At 37.3% G+C, this 20,955-nt stretch overlaps 1 protein-coding gene across 1 annotated transcript in view; it reads right to left on the reverse strand.

Moving 5' to 3' along the window:
• HMGCLL1 (3-hydroxymethyl-3-methylglutaryl-CoA lyase-like 1) overlaps positions 1–20,955 on the reverse strand; it is a 60,083-nt gene that overhangs the window by 14,541 nt on the left and 24,587 nt on the right. The window contains exon 6 of the mRNA XM_010286346.1: positions 18,822–19,010. Coding sequence (XP_010284648.1) covers positions 18,822–19,010 — 189 coding nt within the window. The remainder of the gene's footprint in view (positions 1–18,821; positions 19,011–20,955) is intronic.

The raw sequence follows: 20,955 nt of genomic DNA on the forward strand, positions 1-20,955 counted from the left end.
TACTTCAGAAACACCATGATGGTGGTGGATTCTGTGCATGTCCCTGAGAAACCTAACGCCTAACTTCATCTTTGTCTCTCCACTTTTCAATCAGATTTTACTGCACTTTCAATCTCCTTATGCAACATCAAGATTTAAAGCCCTAACAGCACAGTTCAACTCCGTAGAAAAGTCTGGCATTTTATACAGACCCAGATCTCTTGAAACTCCTCAACTGTATAAAAGTAAATTGGACTAATTCTAACTTTACTGAAATCATTATTCACTGGGAGCTTGCCTGAGCAAGGACATGGACTTGAAAACTGTATCATTAGTAGTAGCAGTAGTTCTAACGTGCAGTTGGAGTTCATAGATTTGACTCCTCTGGCAGATCTCAATCAATGAAATATCAGAATTTATTCATAAGCAGGCAGAAACAAAATGACCTGTTGTATCAGAGAACAGAAGTCTGTTTTCATCTTTTTAACTGCTGTTAAGGTTTTCATCTTTTGGGGCGGGGGTGAAAGCAACAGCTCTGTTAAATCCTGAGGGTACTTATTTTGCAAATGAAGATACTTCAAGTTTTCTAAGGGAAGTCACACATTTCCAACAGAGTGCATGTGTTATAATGATGCAATTTGCTACTTAAAACTGGGAAACCACTTTAACTTTCATCAAGTGTATAAAAGTGTTACTTTTATGCATTATTTCAGTTTTTCAAATTCATTCAAAATGTACTACAAGGGTGTAGAGAATTTTGAATTCTAGTTTAGTTTTTCCACAATCCATGGTACCTTTTGCATTTTATGTTAACATATATAATATGTACTTCATACTTACAATACATAGTATATGCTCATAGCAGTTATTTTCTAGTGTGAGAGATTCCTCTTTCTTCTAATTTCTGTAGCTATATCTCACGACAGGAACAAAGAATCGTGCATACTCTCGCAAGCCAAACAGATGTATATCTCCACCATTGACTATCACTCCATCTTAGATTTAAAATCCAGGCTAAAAATCATTTGTATAGTTAATGCTATTAAATAAAAAGCTGCACTTTTTATTCGGGCATAACTACTATTTTGAATCTCTCTCAATTCTATTTTCATAATCCCCTGAGTGAAACAATACTTTATTCTATTTTAGTATGTAGGAAGTAAGTTAGAGATTCTGCTCCCTAAGATTCATTGACAAAACATACTGAGCATAAAGAAAAGCGGATTGCCAAGATGTATGGTAAACTACCCTTAGAAGAAACCTCCTGGCATTTATTACATCATCTGGATTACACAGGTGCATATCCATCTTCTCCCATATTGGGAAAATAAGAACTGCATTCTCCATTCAAATGCTTTTAACTTATTTACAGCTAGATCTGGAGACTTAATATTTATCATCACAAAGTATAAAGCCAAATGTCCTTTTTCTTCAGAAGCACCAAAGATTAACAGATTAGAATGTTTTCCACATGTCCATTTTACTGTCAAGAGAATATTAAAGAAGTTTTCCAGCTTCCGCAGCTCAGCCAGATGTCAATGGATCCCACAGTGAAGCAAAATTGGCAGAGTAGCCTTCTCATGACCCCAGCATTGTTTTATCAAGGATCAGTTTAAAAGCATAAAGGGCCATTTCTTGCTGAGATCTGTAATGTTTTTCAGCCCTTTTCCCCTGCAATTACACAAAAGTGCTGACTTTGTTGAACTACTGATATGCAGTAGTATTTCTTGTGACTTCTCTCACACTGTGCTGTAATTGCTGTTTGTGTTGGCACGAGAAAAGTACCACGTCTTGTTTCCACTGTACATTTCCGGACTCTGGTTTCAGTAACATCAGTGTAGGATATTGTACTGGGCATATGTTTTGTTGTGTAAACATTAACTGGTAATTTACCCTGTCAATCTCCACAGTATGGCCTCTAATTACCAGAGGTTGAGGGCCTTCAGATGGTCATTTTATAAAATATTTACAGTAGTTATACTACTTCTTTTTTTCTTCACTGGTATCTGTGTTCTGAAAATCATTGCAAGGGAAAAAAATACAACAACATCAAAAACCATAAAACAAAACCCAACAACAAAACCAAATGTATTCATTCTTGCACACCTCGTTCTCTAGAGGAACTAAAGACTAGGTTCCAAATTAGTTACGCAAAAGTTATGGCAATATTGCAGTAGACATTACAGGATAATAAAGTATTCTGTATTTCTGTTTTCTTTCAATTTTATTACATCTTTTGTAACAAAAAAAAAGTATATTATTTCTATTAGTATTTTTTTTCTTAAATTCATTCTCACTAAATAGCCCCTGAACTTGCAAACAGCTATGCACATGCTTAATTTGATTCAAGACTCAGACAAATGTGTTTAACAAATGGAACTACTAAGGATCTGTTGGAAAATACAGCATCTACTGCAAAGATCCAGAACCAAGGAGCAACCTCCTTTTAAGAACTCTGGAATATGTTTGAGTCATTCATCAATAAAATTTCAAGGAAGTAGAACTTTACATTTTGTGCTAAAATATGATGTCTTGAGTAGAATTCCAGGAAGGGATTAAACAGTTAATAATTACAGTAATGTGGCCAAAAAAAGACACAATTCAATAGTGCATCTTTCTGGACACCATAGGCAGACTGAATCTTTATTTCAAATAAAGTTTTCACCACAATATTCATCATAATGCAGGAAACTTTAAAAAAAAAAAAGTGTGAGAGTTTCTCAGCTTCTACTATTCCATTATAAGTGAAACGATTTTGTAATATTCATCACATTACAATACCTCCAAAAGAATCTTCCCTTCCAATACATTGACTAATTAAGTGGTAGCATTAAGGTGGGGAGCCACAAAATGTAATCTGTCTTGCAAATTTTTTTTCCCTTATTCTGGTTAAAGTTCCTTTTTTAAAAAAGACAGTTGCAAATTGCTCATCCGATATATCTGCCAACAGTAAAGCCAGAACGCTTCTTTTGTTTAAAAAGGCATTCAACTTAGCATCCTATCTTTTGCTATAGAACACATGATATTGCCTTGCTAAGTCTACTTTTATTCTGTTCCCTCAGTTCATTCTTCAGAGGAAAATATACTACATCAAACTAAAAATTCTTACCCATTGTTGCAACTATTAGTGCAAGCAAAATCTGTTATGAACATATATCAGAGAAAAATCTTTCTATAACTGTTTACTTTATGCATTTGAAAAGACGCTGTTAAGCAAATCGCGTAATTTGTCTGACAATCTGTCACCATATAGAACTTGCACTAAACAACAAAGGAGGAAAAATTAAATAAACAGGAAAATACGCAAGCTGGCAAAAATTACAGAGTATATAAAACCATCATTTATTTATCTTTAAAAATGATCAAAAAGTTTTTATTTCTGAAAGCGTGGCTGTTTCAATTGGTAGTAATAGTTCAAAAGAAAAAAAAAAGATAAATGCCAAATGAATCAACTCAGGAGACTGGCTACAGTGTCGCTTCTGCACAGCACAGAAAGCAAAGATGATGGTCATACTTTAAGTATTGCATCAGCTTTGGTTTCTGTCTTAACTGAAGAGTCATCTTCGACTTATTCCACTTATGCAAATGGTCACTTGTTCTCATATGGCTACAAAGATCCACCCAACACACTCATTCGGAGTGCAGGAACTTCAGTCTGTCTGACCATAGTATCTGCGGATTTTCTGCCGTTCAATTTACCTTAGGAAACACCCCAAGAGCTTGTTTAAAGCCACCTGATGTATCTCAGCAACAGGAAGGAACTCTCCCTCCTTCATTGTTTGCTGGATAATAACAAAATTGGTTCCGAGGAGCCATAAATATGCAAGAATGACCAGAGGTTTAGTTCTACCCCCTCAGCACAGCTGTCTGTAGAGCTGCCCGAAAAGGAAGGAAGCATCATGCTGTAAACATTGCGCTTCCCTACTGGAGACACTGGGATTTATGATTTCCCAGGGCTGTTGCTGCCATGGCTCTGGTTCCTGCCTCTGACCCTTGCTTGGGTCTGGGTCAGCTTCCATGCAGTACCCTCTTTTCCAGGCAGAAACTAGAATAGACGCACTCACAAATAACAAAAGGAAAAGAAAAGAAACTATCATTTCCAAGTGGGAAGCACCGTGGTGATTCTGTTCTTATTTTACACTTGCTGTTAAACTGTAAGAAAAACTACTTCAGGGTAAAAAGGGAGGGGCAGTTATTTCCCCTGAGTGGAAAAATACACATGTCTAAAAGCCATTTATCTTCTTCTAGCTAATATGTACAGTCACAGCCTGATTAAAGTGCAATATGATTATAAGGAAAATTTCTAAAAACAAGTCAAGCAACTGCTACAGAAATGATTTCTTTTCAAAAAGAAAGAAAAAAGAAGTCATGAATTCATTAATACCATGAAAATCGAATGAGGAGTTAAACTGTGAATAAAAACCTATCTTTAAAGGTACATAAAATAATTGTATCCCCACCAAACTTTTGAATTTTTTCTTTCAAAATTGTTTTTAAAATTATAGTGAAATACTGTAAGTTATTTCTGTCACTGCACCACACACTTTTTTTAGTGTAAGCTCAAAACAAAGAAAAGGGAATAAGACTTAACCACAGTCAGTCTAAAAGGAGACTAGCTGAAAACACAAAGCTAGATACACAACTACTGGCATACTCATATGTTCTAGATTAGAAAATATCTAAAACTATGTATCGTAGAATCATCATCATAAGTACATGTTAATCACAGGAACAAATAGGTGGCCTAATGAACATAAACCTAGTATCCATCTAGAATATGTTTTAGATTACTATTTTTAAAATACAGACATTGATTTTTGTGGTATATTTAAATTAGAAATTCAATTTACATTGGCATGTTAGCCAGGTCAGTTACGAAAACTGGCCAGCACCTTCCATAGAGCTCTGCCAATCTTTTACTAATCAAGCTGGTATCCTGTGGGGACGACATCTGCCCTGAACTACAGTGCTCTGGAAAAACTCAACCAAAATAGTTCAGCTTCTCAGAACAAAAAATAGACACTTAAATATGTCATGCTAGTAAACAGTGATAGATTCCCAAATTCTCATGCTCCCATGCCTTGAATCAAAGATGTGTAATGTGGGGAGTCCCACCTCAGCTGTAAAGATGGATGTAGTGTACAGATGCTTAAGGAAGACCTGTAACAGCTCTGCAGTGAAATCCCCAGCGGGGCCAGCAGCACCCTCAGGGCTGACCAGAACCTCTGAAGTCTTGGCTCTGGAGACATCCTCAAATGGCAACTAGGAACAACAGCAAAACTCCCTCTTTTTTTTTTTTCTTTTTTGTGTGCTATTAATACACAGGAATGTGTGCGCATTTGTGGCTATATATGACCAGTAAACTAAATAGCATCAGGACTGGAAGTCAGTTGTCCACCGTGTGTAACTCTTGCCACAGTCCCTGTGGCACAGCTTTGGCCTGGGCCAGGTAGCACTCCACCGAACTATTTCACAGTCTGGGAACTACCACTATTTAGGGATCATTCATAGTTGGCAGTCTGGAAGTGCTGACCTTGTTTTGGAGGATAAGAATTTGATTTTATGGATGCAAGCTTTTCATAGCAATTGGCCTTAGTGCCAGAGAGGTCCAGGAGGTACTGAGACTGGGAACACTTTAAAGGAGCGATATAGCAACTGTAGGAGTCCAAAGTCTATTCAGACATGCAGTCTCAGATCTAAAATTAATGTGACAGCTGATGAGATAGAAATTGATGCAGAAAAGCATGCTGTGGGAGGGCTGCTGAGAAGGGAGAATGGGACAGGCTTGCAAGGATGGAGCAGTTATGAGATGAACCAGTTGTGTAGGACACTTACCTGTGGAAAACCCATTTCATCTGTTGCAAAAGTTGAAAGGTGTGTGTGAGAGACAAGCAAGACACCATAAAACCAAAAAAGACAGGTAACAGCTGCGGAAAACTACCTTGTCTTTCTGTGAATGAGAGAGTGTCCATGTGATACTGAATGAGGCACAAAAACCAACCTTCAGACCAATGAAAATTCTTCATTTTCCAGCCACCTTGGTAATCTAGACTCTGATTTTCAGGAATTGAATCAAAAGCTGTTGTAAAATAACAGTTATCAGTCCAATTTCTGATTATTACAGGCAGCCATCTCATCAAACCTACAGCCAGCCATGTAGTCTCATGTGAAAAAAAAATTCACACCTTTTTTATGCATGCAATCCAGTTGAGGCACAATAGAAAAATGCATGGGGAATTTGACACCAGTGTGCCCTCACCATATTTTTTATGCATGCTACAGATCAGTAACTTCAGTTTTCTAGTGCTATATTTTCACAACTCCTAAAAGTACTAAATATTTATTTTAAATTGGGCTTAGCATTTTGAAAACTATTTTATTCTAATTTGTTCTATAAACACCTGAAAACCTTTTTTGAAAAGCCTTCTTACATTTCCAGCATTTGGAAGTAATTTGTTTCTAGTCCAAAAAAAATGAATGTCTGTCTGTAACAGAAAGAGCTGGATTACTGCCCAGTCCACTTCAGAACTGGATGATGCTGACTCTTAGCCATTTAAATAGTCAAGTTAAACAAGACACAGTTGGGATGATAAAAGGAGGTCTGTAAAAAGACTATTGCTCTGGCCATGTGGACTTACAACTATCAAACAATGACTAGGAAAATAATGAAAGAGCGGAAAAAAATAACATAAGTGCCAGGGAAAATATTAGGATTAGGTAAATGTAGGAGCATGGTATCTGTTCATATCCTCTCTTCTTGTCAGTGAGCTGCCAGCAGCATATTTACTCTGCTTAAGCATTGATGGAGGCAAAGAATGACTCCATGAATGAAAAAGGAGAACAGACAGGGGAAGTAGACACTGTCTGTACAGAGTATTGTCCTCAAATGGGCCTATAATCTGCGCTGGTTCTATATCTAAATTACATTCTGTGCTATTTTGTGTGAACCTTGTTTGCAAGCACAACTTCACAACTTTGCAAGCCTGGTTTCAGCTGGCACAGAGTTAGTTTTCTTCATAGAAGCTAGGTGAAATAAGACAATATTGTCTTCTCATACTCTATTAATACTGATTCTTTTCCTTTTCCAAACTACAGTTCCAGATATGACAAGTAAAGAATGATGCAGCAGAACAGAATCTGATGAAGACCTAAGAATCGTTCTTACTTCCCCCCCGTCAGTGGGATGGGGGAGAGAATCGAAAGGGTGACAGAAAACTCATGGGTTGAGACAAAAACATTTTAATAGGGAAAGCAAAAGCTGCACACGCAAGTAAAGCAAAATGAGGAATTCATTCACTACGTCCCATCAACAGGCAGATGTTCAGCCATCTCCAGGAAAGCAGGGCTCCATCACATATGACAGTTACTTGGGAAGACAAACACCTTAACTCTGAACATTCCCCCCTTCCTCCTTCTTCCCAACAGCTTTTATTGCTAAGCACGATGTCATATGATCTGGAATATGTGCTTGGTCAGTTGGGGTCAGCTGTCCCAGATGTGTCCCCTCCCAACTCCTGCGCACCCCCAGCAGACTTGCAGGTGGGGCAGGGTGCGAAACAAAAAGGGCCCTGCTGCTGTGCAAGCACTGCTCAGCAGTAACTAAAACTTTGGTGTGTTATCAACGCTGTTTTCATCACAAATCCAAAATATAGCACCATACAAGCTACTATGAAGAAATTTAACTCTATTGCAGCCAAAATCAGTGTATCTTATTACCCCTTGTTGCACTGAAAATGGTCCTTGACCAGACACCCTTAAAAGACCAGACACTCTCTTTTTGCATACCCTTACTTAAGGGTTTTCAAAAATTTGTATCAAAAAGTCAAATGAGAGACTAATTCAATATCTAGGGAACTTCCCTGGAAGATGGTAAAGTATTCCTGAAAACATTTTAAACAAAGGACAAGAGAGAAGAGATTCGTCCCAGAATGAACAGCTAATAGCAACACTTGCCTGACACATAGGAAATTGTTTGCTTTGAGCTGAGCACAGAAAGGAACCTGGATCAGTCTGGAGTATCAATACTCCAGATGAGTGCCCTGAAGATTGGCACCTCTGTGTTAAGAGCTTTCTACCTTTCTTGTTGTTGCCTGTATCAGGAATAGTGTGGCCAGCAGGAGTAGGGAAGTGATTGTGCCCCTGTACTCGGCACTGGTGAGGCCGCACCTTGAATCCTGTGTTCAGTTTTGGGCCCCTCACTACAAGAAGGATGTTGAGGTGCTGGAGCATGTCCAGAGAAGGGCAACGAAGCTGGTGAGGGGTCTGGAGCACAAGTCTTGTGAGGAGCGGCTGAGGGAACTGGGGTTGTTCAGTCTGGACAAGAGGAGGCTGAGGGGAGACCTTATCGCTCTCTACAACTACCTGAAAGGGGGTTGTGGCGACGAGGGTGTTGGTCTCCTCTCCCAAGTAATTAGTGATAGGAAGAGAGGAAATGGCCTCAAGTTGCGCCAGGGGAGGTTTAGATTGGATATTAGGAAAAATTTGTTCACCGAGAGGTTGGTCAAGCATTGGAACAGGCTGCCCAGGGAGGTGGTGGAGTCGCCATCTCTGGAAGTGTTCAAAAAAAGTGTGGACGTAGCACTTGGGGATATGGTTTAGTGGGCATGGTGGTGTTGGCTTGATGGTTGGATTTGATGATCTTGAAGGTCTTTTCCAACCTTAATGATTCTGTGATTCTGTGAACCATTTCAAGGAAATTCTCTGAACTTGTTTATTTTTGGCATGGGAAGAAATTCATTCACAAGCGGAGAAAGATGCACAGTAGTGGAAGCAATACTAGAATGCCTTTTAGGTACTGGTCCACCAAATCAGTATGGCCTTAATGCTTCTAGATTAATGAATCAGAAAATGATCAGTGCAGCTGAAAACATACCACTGACACTGAAGAATGAAATACACAAATGAACGTCACTTAGAGGGTGTAAAACTCAGAAATGAAAGCATTTAAGATGTGATTAGGAAGCTACAATAAAACATCACTCCAAGAAAAAAGTAGAAGGAGGTAAGGAGGATGCAAGCACAGAAACAGAGAAAGGAGCATAGAATTTTTGGGCCAAATTCATTCTTTCTATAAATCCACAGCTTTGGTGCTATTAGAACAGAAATTATCTTTGGCTTTAAGATGGAAAACTAAAACCACTTCAGATTTTATTTCTCTAGCTGCTGCAGTGAATTCTCCATTCATATTCCATTTAGACCTATAGCAGTAAATCTATGTGAACTTGCAGAGATATAGAGAGAGATGGGTAGATTTGCATGAGAAATTCAAGGCATAAAAATGTTTTAAAAAACAGTTGAAGTGTGATTTTAAACCAAAGGGAAGTTGTGTCTACCACTCCAAGTCAACTCCAGTGAGGCAATTTGGAGATGAGAATAGTCTATAAGTGATGAAGGATCTCTTGGTCTGATTAGCATCCTGAAACAGACTTAAACTTGAGGTTTGTTGGTTCACTAACTAGCGTTGAAAGCTTCTGAAATTCAATCATCATATTAGAGGCAGCTAGAACAATGTAGATTTCTATTATTTGTTAATCATTTACAAAATACCAAGTTTCATTTAAAATAAAAAACAAAACCCACAAGAACACACAGGTTACCTATTGGTATACGCATGTAAATACACCTTTGCCTCAGGTACTCCGGCTGCTATTTCAGTACACAATACCAGATATATTCTCTTTCCTATCCTAAAAAGTACAAAAAATAAGTCTTGAAACAAAGTCTACTGTTTAACCTTTTTTTCTAGCAAAAAGTTCACAGTACAATCACAGTTGTAATAATATCAATGAGGGATTTATTTGTGAACTATGAGGCTACAAAGTTTTTCTGAAGCACAGGGAGAAAGGTCAAAAACTTTCAGTTCCTCAGAAATTGCATACTATGCACATCCTGCAAAAAGCAGCAGAAAGCAATAAAAACAGAGTTGCTATTTCTTTGGTACTGATCTGAGAAAAGAGCAGGAGCAGTACTGTCTGTTCATTTGCTTGCTTTTTTTTCTATTTTGCTGAAATTACAGGCAACAATGTAAAACTAGTACCTATTAAAAAAAAAAAGAAAGAAAGAAAATCCTGGAAAACATCTTCAGATTTTTGGTATGAATTCCGATGTTTTCATTTTCTTCCCACATGTCGGTCTGATTTATTCATGCGTGCAGTATGTTTTTTCATTTACAAAAGTAACTAGCTGACTGCTAATAGTAATAATATTAATTGATAAAATGTAAGTGTTTTTCTACCTTCCTAAAATGCACACCCTCTTTTTAAGTTTTCTTCACAGAAACTTTGCAGCCTGGTACCTTTTCACCATTCACCTGCCGTTTTCTCCTTATCTGCTTTCAAATACAGTCTTATTCACCTCTGTTTTATTAGCTTTCAATCTTACACAATTCTACTCACTTTTTTCTTTCCTAACATCACATATTCCTTCAGCTCAAACATCTGAATATTTTAATTGCTAGCTTTACCGAAGTGTAATGTTGTTTCTTTGAGGAAAAGGGAATAAAGGGAAACAGAAAAAAAAAAAAAAAAAAAGCAACCTGATAGTTTCTAAAGAATTTTGTGTTATTGCTAATGGCTCATTTAGTTTGCTGACAAATAATTCAAAAGTATTGTTTACACTTTCAAACCCAGAAAGTACCTGGTAAATGTCTAGGATAAATTAGTTCCTGGAGAAATTCAAAGGTAGAAAGCTCTAAGATGACCCTTTTTTAAAAGGACAGGCACGTTGTAATAAATAATCTCTCGCTTTACCTAAAACTATATGTATTACTATACCGTTACTTTTGATCCCAAACGTTTTCTTTTGCATGTTTTAGAATATTAGACAGATTTACACTTACAGTTAGAGTGCTAGCTCTCTTGTTTCTCACAATGGAAGTCTAAAATTTCAGAAGTTTAATTTCTACAAGTTAGAACAATTGCCCTTAACATGAGCATTATGGTAGTGCAAATTATTCATTTAAGCAGGAAAACCCGGAACCCGCAGGCTAATACTTCCACAAGCCTGCTGATGGGTGCTTTCCAGCTTGAAGAAATTCCGTTTTTCTAAGTCCATTTGTTTCCTGCCATTTAGCCAACTTTCCACTTATTACATGCCTCCACGCCTTAATACTAACTTCCAGTACAGAACACTGTAAATTGTTTTCTGAAAAATCAAAGCATATGATATCCACTGTATATCCTTTGTCTTCTTTGGCAGGGACTGCCTCAAAGAATTCCAGTGAAATACTGAAGCATGACCAGCCCTTCCTGAATCCTGTACAGCTATTCTCAGTCAAGTTGTGGGGTTTTTTTGTAATGTTTCCCCATCTGAACCTTGAAATTAGTTTCTGGAGATCTCTGTTAAGTCTTCTGCAGTTTCCTAGCATATCTTTGTAAACAGCAGAGGAAAGTAAACTTGTGAGGTCTGCTGAAACCTCTCAATTTCTAAGTATTACTCTAAAATAGAAATGCAGAAATATTAACATTTTTTAAGATCCCAAAACATGTGCATGCTTCATATGGCAAGTCTTTCCCACCCTCACATTGTGCTACATAAATTCTTCAGAGTGCCAGGCTGTGCAGGGGAAAGGACATGGCGTGTTACAGAACTCATTTGAATGGGCATGTATGTATTTGAATTACTTGCCCACTCACATACCTTACTGGTTTTAATCTAAAAATTACATTCTATGCCAAACTTAAAATTTATTCAGTTTCTAAACATCAATTTAAAAAAAAATTAAATCTGGACTACATAAATATAATTTGTACTTGTCCAGTGCTGCTCTTCTGTAGTTTTTTTATCATTTCACAAACTAAAAGAGATGAGCCTTATTCCTGTTTTACAAATAAAAAATTGAAGAAAAGTGATGTGCACAGTGACATGTTGAATCAGGAAAAGACAAGCCAAGATGCTGTGGTTCCTGCCTCCTGTACGTCATTAATTTCATACAATACCTCCCTATTGGCTTAAAAAATCCTGACTTTAGTACAGTGTCAAAATTTTAACTAAACTATCATAACTATTTTTGCTCTGTTAAAAAATAGCTTAGATGTAAATAACTTCATTGCCAGGCAGTGGGTAGCCCAGCACACTGCTGATAATAAAACAAAATCCTAGTGGTATTTAATGTATTATTCAAGCAAGAACTTTGGCAGCCCACTACATACAAGTTCATTTTGTCAATTACTATATAACTCCCCAAACCCAGTATTTTTTGATTTGTGAAGCAACACACAGATATGGCTAGACTGCCTTCTAGACAGCTAGAAAGTTCATATTCACTGTTACATGAGACATTCCTAGCTCAAGTCTAGTACAATGAATATATGCAAGGCTTTGCACTTTTCAAGGTTGCTTCCTTACCCTATAACAGAAGTGTCAATTTATTCTACTACACTACAGCACTGAATGATTGTACTTTGCAGAAAATGAAAAAGAGAGCATTTCTTGCAAATAAAGAATTAGTGTCTTTTTTTTTCTCTCTTTCTTGACACCATCTTGAATGTCCAGTTTTAGGTTGCTAATGAGTTAGACAGCAGTTGAGAGATGTAGATGTATAAAAAAACATGATCCTACCATAACTGTAGCCAATAGTCATTATGAAGAAGTTGAACTACTAATGATGAACATAATGCATAAGAGTCAATGGTAGATAAAACTGGGAGACAGGACAGAAGATTTAAAATCTTTATTCAAGGCTTATGCATACACTTTGCTCTCTGTTTTACAGTGAGAAAGTGAAGGAATTCAGATATTGGTCAAACCTAGATGTAGGCAGATAAAAACCAGTCCTAAATTTTGACCCTCCAAAATGGACCATTTATATCAGCAAATAAATAAATGTGCATACCTAAATTAAAGATGCTTTGAGTTAATCCTGTTTTCTTTGTTCTCTTTTAAAGTCTTTGTTTTGTTACCCAGCATGCTATGGATTTTTTTCGTTGCTGTTTCATACTTAGAAAATCAGGGAACCAAGCGTTTTTAGTCTTACTGTTTAATTTTTACTTCTATCATGTCCTCATTGCTCTCTCAAACACAGTATTTTGCCACAAAGCTCATCTAGTTTTAAAATCTCTCATAATTTTGCCCAAGCAACCATACAAAAGATCACAGCCCAGATATGGCTTTGCATTAAGATTATGAAAAAGAGGGAATTTCAACATAAACCCAGGAGAAACCTGTTGGTTTTAACTTTGTGTCGGTTTTGAAATGAAATCCAGAGAAGAAATCAGTACATAAACCTCAGGAAAACTAAACCAAAGGAAAATGTGCTTATGAGTTTTTACAATGTTAAGTTTCATAAAATGTACTTCAAAAAATTATCCTGTTGTTTCTTTTTAAACCAAGAGATTAAAATGTGATTGTATGCATGCTTATAGGCATAATTCTATAAAAAGGTAACAAATCACCACCAGAAACCCTAGAACAATTTATATGTAACTAGTATACACATGTATTTGCCGCCTTCTTATTTGACCTCCCACCATTGCTATCCATACCTTCATGCTATTTTACTATTATTCTTTTTTATTACTTCTCTATTCTATTCAGCAACTCTAACTTGCATGGCTTCTGGCTGTACGTACTAGTCATTCACTGGGATAAACTAACATGAGCCCTGCATCCTTGCACACATTTACTAAAATAAGCTGGACAAATCAAAGGTGAAAGAACTGACTGCCTGATACAAACGCTAAAAGTGACTTTTCTAGTACAGAAATATTCTTACAGATTCTATATTTATTTGGAAATTCATCATTATGGGTATATTCTTTCAGGTCAGTTAGTCCCAGAAATACAGGTCTAAAAACTTCAGAGGAGAACGGCAGAGAAAGTAGTCTGGCACCTAAAAGAGATGTTGAAGTTCATGATACCCCTTCAGAAACAGACACCAATTCCTCAGGCTGAATTTTTGGGCTCTCTTTTTTCCCGAGCAGCATTCCCAGTGTAGAACTCTTAGGGCTTTGTGTACACCCAGACACCAATAAACGCTTTCTAAATTTAACTGAGTGTCAACATCTTGCCTCTCTGCAAGACAAAGCCTCCAGCTGAGCTCCAAGATCAAAGCACATGAGACCTGCTAACTCTCACAGCTGCTGTATCCTCCAGCTTAGCACCAACTCCACTACCTGCCATTCAGAGCAATCCTTAAAGCTCAAGATATTGGCTGCTAGTTGCTCCTCTAAATACTCGATTGTCTCAGGCAGCAGCAAGGACAGACTGCTCCAGAAAGGCAGGCAAGCAAGGGGGCAAGAGTCACAGCTAGGCAAGCAGCGGCGGCAACCTCACCACAAAGGAGTCAGGAAGTTGAGTCAGCAATTCAAGGTCAGAACCAAGTCTGGAGACAGTAAGCAAGAACAGTCACAGTTCAGTGATCATCCAGCAGGTCCCTAGAGATGAGCCAGGTCTGAGGTTAAGCTAGTAAATCAAGCCAGTGGGTGAGCAAGAGGGTGACAATCAGGAACGTACAAGACTGGGAGCAAGCACAATTAAAATGCTTCTGCAGGGTAGCTCAGGTGGGGGCCAAGCACAAGAGCTTCAGGTTTAAAGCTACCCCCAAGTGAAGGAGGGGAGCCCCCCTGAGGGTCCTTAGAAGCAAGGAGCTCCTGGACAAGTAATCTGAGCAGTGAGCTGGCCTCTAACCACCAGCTGAAAGAAGTCTTGAGAGCCAGTTACTGCAGGCAAGCTCAATCAGCAAATCCTGTATTTGAAAAAAAAAAAAAAAAGGACAAGCTAAGTACTAACTAGGAGATGGTTTTAGGTGGAAAATTCATCTTGCCTAAGGCTTCACATGTAAGCTCATAAGAATCATGGTAAAGAGGAATTTTAAACACACACTGCTTAACTGAGGCTCTACCATTTCAGGTTGCTGGCCTTTGTGATCTCTATTCCTGTAACACAGTGATCCTTGCAAATTAATAAACCATGAACTTCTCAATCTATATTCACATTCTTCTCTTGGCTCTTGCACTTAAAACTTAGCCATATCAACATTGACTGCCTTTGTGTGAATCTAGTCCTTACTACATAAGTAAACTGGAGCCACAAAAATATGCAAGTTGGTTAGCATCTCCAGCATGCACCAAAGGGACTAGAATCTATTAAGTGACGAAGAGAAGAGGTCAGAAGCCATCTCTATTTGGATGTAAAAAAAAAAAAATTATTTAATCTTTAAAATTAAAGGATTTTAAAGACATTAATGGAATATTATTAAATATTTTAAACTCTCTGTAAGGGGATATATTTATATTATAATGTCTGTAATGAAAACCCGTATTTACAAATTCGGATTTTGCAGTGTGAACCTTGAAAGTTTCATTAGAGGCTTGCTAAATTCTGTTTATGGTACTAAAGTGTGGATTTTATTTCAAAATTCTTGTCTTCTGGAAAAAGAAAGGACTAATAAAAAGTAATTTCATTTGGCAAATCATCAAACTCATTCATCTCATTGTGTCCAGTAAGGTGGAAATGATTACACAAGGTGGTAAAAAACCCTGCTTCCTGTAAGTCATTAGACATTTATGTTTGTCTTCTCTAAGTCAGGATTTGATCCCAGTAGTGTAGGGATCAGTTTATACTAATGAATTACGACGGCAATTTGAATTTAATAAATTTCTATGGAATTACCATGCGATTGTTTCATTCATTGAGGTATCACTGCTGGCCAGAACACTTCTTTGCCTCTTTGCATATTCTTTCTCGTGTTCAGCTATTTGCTATGAAAACAGACAAAGCTATTTCTGGCAACTACACCAGCTATGCAAGAGAGTTCTGTATCACTTCTATTAAAAAAATTCCTCTTCCTTACCGATTTCTGTACACACTACAGGAGTCAATTGTCAAGGTAACTCATATCTCACCAGATCAATGATCTACCTTATTGAGGCCTCTCCAGCACAGAAGTTTCCCATTCCATCTTTTTATCCTTCCTTGGAGGTCTGTAACAATTTCCTATAAATGTTTTACTACTTCTTTTAGCTATATTCTGTGTTTGTCACATTAGCTAACCCGCATATGTAATTTTACTTAAAATACCACAACCTCTAACTAGATCATTACATCACCTACCATCTTCTGAATTTGTCCCTTTGGTAAATTGTATACTCTGATATTTTAATATTAAACCAGGTAACCAAGAGCCAGTCATATTTCTACTTACAATGTTTAATATTTGGTTCTGAAGCATCACTTAATGTTCCTCACATTTTTACACAAATCCTCTTCTAAAAGAAAGTGAATTTCCTTTCTCTAGGCAAGGCTTTCTATCTATATTATTCACTTCAACAACTTTAAAAATTACTTATCCTTTAGAAGTTGCCTAATCTCTCTCCCATCTTTCACTACCTATCCTTTTGCTAAAACAACACACATAAAATCGAGTACTAAAATTACAAGACTACTTCCCTGCTAATTTCTTATACAGATACAGCCTGTCAGTTCTAGATGACTTTGGATCAGCCCCAAACAAAAGAAAATATTCTGGGTAGTATAATACTGCATGGAACAATGTGATCTGTATAAAAAATCACTTACTGAATCACCAGCACCTCTTTTTACTCCTAGGAGACCTCCCATCGAAGCAATGCCTGAATTAGTGTAGAGTGATTTGTGGCTTTCCAGCTGTCATTCATTAATTCTTAGGAAATACAATATACAATACAATAGTACTCAGACTGAGGTTGCAGTCTGCAATGTTTTAAGAAGAGTGTAATTTGTCTGCTGAAAGTTCTTTAAAATTGTTTTCAAACAATAACCGTAGCCCATTATTACTATAACCCCTCAAACACATTTCACTCCCGACGAAATACAGTGTCGATCGCACAGACCCATGAAGGAGGAAGGGTAGGGAATTGCATCCGTGGAGAGTCTTGTCTATGAAACGAACTGCTGAGCTGAAGACAAGGGGTTTTACTCCAGTACGTTGCCCATTTGTGTTTCTTTGGCAGACAGGAAAGCATAGGCAAGCCTAACAGCAGGGGTTAGAAATTACCTGGGCACTCTGATCCACCGGCTTTGGCACTTTGCCATCGGTCTGACCTGTGAAATTGCCCTGTTTTAGAAATAGTATTGCTTAGCTGTAATTCACCGCTAGCTGCCTCGTTTCTTTGACCACAGACAGGAGAGGCTGTTGTGACGTACCGGCCCAGTTTGAGGATCCGAGAGCCTGGGGACCTACCTCAGAGGGAGCCAAGGAGCTGCTTGCACAAAGCCAGTCAGAGAGACTGTGTAATGCCTGCTTCATCAAGGACTTTTGGCAAAATCTATGACAAGTTCAGCTCAGCCAAAAACAGCGCACCTTTAGACATGCACTGTAGCAGAACTTGAGCACACAGGGAAGTTTTCTGGTGGGTCTCAGGCACTCCCACCTTCCCAGAAATCTGAGAAGGCTGCATAGGGATATTTTTAGGTCTATTGCTCTCTTGAATTTACATGTTAATTAGCCTGAACTGTACTTAAGAGCTTTTTCCCCCCTTTAACTCTTACACAGTTGATTTAAGAAGTAAGTAAAAAGATAGGAGCAGGAGGTAAACCTGAAACAAGAATCACAACAAATACTGAGGTTTGAACAAAGCAGAGCTGTCTTTCAGTGTTTAGTAGGCACCATGACAGCAACTATTTTAAGGACGGATTTACAAAACAATGCTTCAAGTATTTTTATGGCGCACTCCTCCCATGCTCAGGGGTTTTCATGCTTTTAGCTATTACATCTGCAACTGAAGCTAACTGTGAAATTAGCAATTTATTTATCCCATGGTACATACACACACATTTGCAACAGTAAAAGTGAGTAAAGGTCAATAATGAACAGGGTGAGCAAAAGTTAGAGCCTTTTTTACCAGATTTTCTCATTCAGTATTTAATCAAATACCTGCAGAGATTCCCATATTGAAACATTTCCCTGGTCCTTGTTGCTTATATCCCTAATACTGTTAACACACCGCTGTTATTTCTAAACAAAATAATACAAACTCTGCCCAAATAACAAGTCAGGACAAAGGAAAGTTGACTTTAAAAAGGTCCGCCTGAATTGCAAGGAAGCAGAAGATGCCATTAAGTATAAAATAGAACAATAAAGGCCTACAATTTGTAAACAGCTTTTGGTTCTGTGACATTTAGTAAGAAGACATCTCCTTAGGAATGTATTAGGAAATTTTTCAAGATTTTATCTTTACAAAAGCTACATTAGAACTTGTAGTCTGTTTTGTGTATTGTGTCCTATTCTTAAAAATAGCTAAACACAAAGGGAAAAATATCTGTTATGGAAATTAACTAATTCTGATTATTTAGCCACAGATTTGAAAGAAGATTAAATAGGATATAAAATCATTACTAAACTTATCTGGAAGGTAAAACTGATAAATAAAAAAGCATACTGAAGGCATGTTAACAGTGATAAAATTATCTAGACCACTCTCTGTGTGCACATAATTACCGATAATTTAGATTTATCCATCTGAAATCAAGATGTAATTATGCATTATTCTATTTTATATTTATACACCTCTGTAAAATAGAAAACAGATGTTCCTAAGAAAAGTGGAATCTGAGACATCAGAAGAAAATTATATTTTATCTCCTTCATTCATCCAAAATCAATGGAATATAATAATCACCACTGTTTCTGAGTGATTTTGTACGGAATTTAAGGTAATAAGTAGATAAGAACTGACATTTTCTTGCAAAAACAACAGCAGTAATACCTGTATAAATCTGATGTGTGAGCAATACTTTCTGAAAGTTTAGTGAATGCCTCTTCAATTTTCTAATAATTTCTGTAAGGATGGAATTTTTTTTAATTGTGCATTTTAATTAAACTAGGACTACTACTATCGTATCTATAAAATGAGAACCTGAGTTACCTGTATGGCTGTGAGAATATTGGCTAACGCCTGGCCATACGTGTCATGACAGTGAACAGCAAGAGCACTCAGAGGAATTTCTTTCATAACAGCTTCCAACATTCTTTTCATACTTCCAGGAGTCCCCACACCAATTGTGTCCCCCAGAGAGATTTCATAACAGCCCATACTGTACAGCCGCTTAGATACCTGATTAAAAACAGAAAAACACAAAGAGGTCAAGATGAAAGAATATAAAATAGGCTCAAGAACATACATTAAAAAGGACATACTTCTGTACAGGTTTCAGGTTTTGACCCACCAAGGTGGACCTATGTACCAGAAACTCTAATCATTCTTGAAAACTGTCACCCAAGAAGAACATCCCATACAACCTCTTATTTTAAATGTATAGTTCTGCTTCTGTACATGGAATAACCAACCAAGCCAAAGCCGTCAAAAATTTGCTTTTGACTCTCCCAGAGAATCCAAATAAGCAAGATTTTACACTATGAATGAAGTTTCTGTCAAGTCCTTTCCCAACATTTTCCTTTCTTTGGGTATTTCTCAGCTGTTTGGTTTTCTCAGTGTGATTTTCAGATTACAAATTGTGCAGGGTAAAGACCTGCCCCTTTGCTCATTGCACGGAGCCAAGCACATGGCTGAACTAAGACAATAAATAATTAACAAGAATCCTGATTTAGCTTGGCACTGAAAACATCAATGAAAACTGAAGTTTTAACATGTTGTAGTTAATATTAATTTTGCTTGCTTTTCATGAAATCAAACATTAAAACACTAACAAAGCAAAACCGTAACTTAATTAACATTCTAGCATTTAAGTTTTAAATTTTTTCTTAATACCAAACAAAATCCTAAACAAATAGTTCCCACTTATGTAAGTAGAGCCTTAAATGTTTCTGGAATTATGTCTTTGAGAAGTTCTCTGTACGAGTAAAAGATTTGAGGTCTGGCCCCATAATGTTTTTACGGAGAGAGACATACACTAGGAAGCACAAAATTATTTTTGCACCAGAAATTCTGCTTTAGAAACTGAATGTAGGAACTTCCTCTCTGAGATGCACTGAATTTATTTGGAAGAGGTTTCACCTTATTTTCAGTTCCTGAGTATGTTTGTCACCTTTAGCATTCCCCACTGTGTATCAACGATCCCAAAAGGCCACTCCACTGGAACGGAATCCCAGTCTGGAAATTAACTGTTTAGAAATGAAAAAATATGACCTTTTTCCAAGACATCTTCAGTTGCACTGCACTCTGCTGTTAAAGCAATTCCAGGACTTTGTCAGCTTCCTCAGATATATTCACAGTAATCCCACTGACAAAGTGCTGCACCAGCAGTCTCAGAAGTGCTGGATTAATATTGCTGTTGACTTAATTCAAAGAACAGCTGAAAAAGAACTTCAAGTGATCTCAATCGTTCTGCTTAAAGCTTGGAAGTCCTATGACTACTGCAAAGGTAGTAAAACTCTGTGCTTTAAAGTCAAAGAGCCCCTGGTTCGCATCAACATAAATTCAATATATGCTTTATGAAGGGACATTCACCAGATTGCAAAAACGATTCTCTCTTGCAGCATATTTTTATACCATCAACACATGGCAGGTGTTTTAACTGGACTACTGTTGTAAGAAAAAGAAAGATCATGTGCAGTTAGAGGTAGATTACCTCTAGTTAATCCCCAAATTTCAGGTTTTGTTTAAGATCAGAGTAGAAGCAGCAGACTGCATTTTTTTCTCATGTTCTTTTTCATTCATGATTCTAAGTTTTTCTAGATGAGCATTTTAGTGATGACAAAGACATTATACAAACTGCTAGAAATCCTGTTGCATTCACTTCTTTCCCATGGTCAGTCCTTAGGTTTTTCAGCTTCTGAAAATAAAGTTCCGAAAGATGAAAGAAGAGAAGGGCAAACTCTGCTAACAAGCTGAGCATCATCACTGACTTGTCATGATCTAACCTTAAACTGACCCTTAAAAAGAAATCTTTATTTAATTTCAAGAAGAATGTGCATGCTTGAAAGCTGAATGGGAGTTTTCATATTGGATTTTCTATCGTACCACAGTAGGAGGCGGCCCATTAGTTATAGTTTTGTAAGTTTTCAATGTGGATTTTTGGGAGGAGGGTGGGGGAGAAGAG

This window comes from Phaethon lepturus, unplaced genomic scaffold (genome assembly GCF_000687285.1).
Source record: "Phaethon lepturus isolate BGI_N335 unplaced genomic scaffold, ASM68728v1 scaffold10654, whole genome shotgun sequence".
Taxonomy (NCBI): domain Eukaryota; kingdom Metazoa; phylum Chordata; class Aves; order Phaethontiformes; family Phaethontidae; genus Phaethon; species Phaethon lepturus.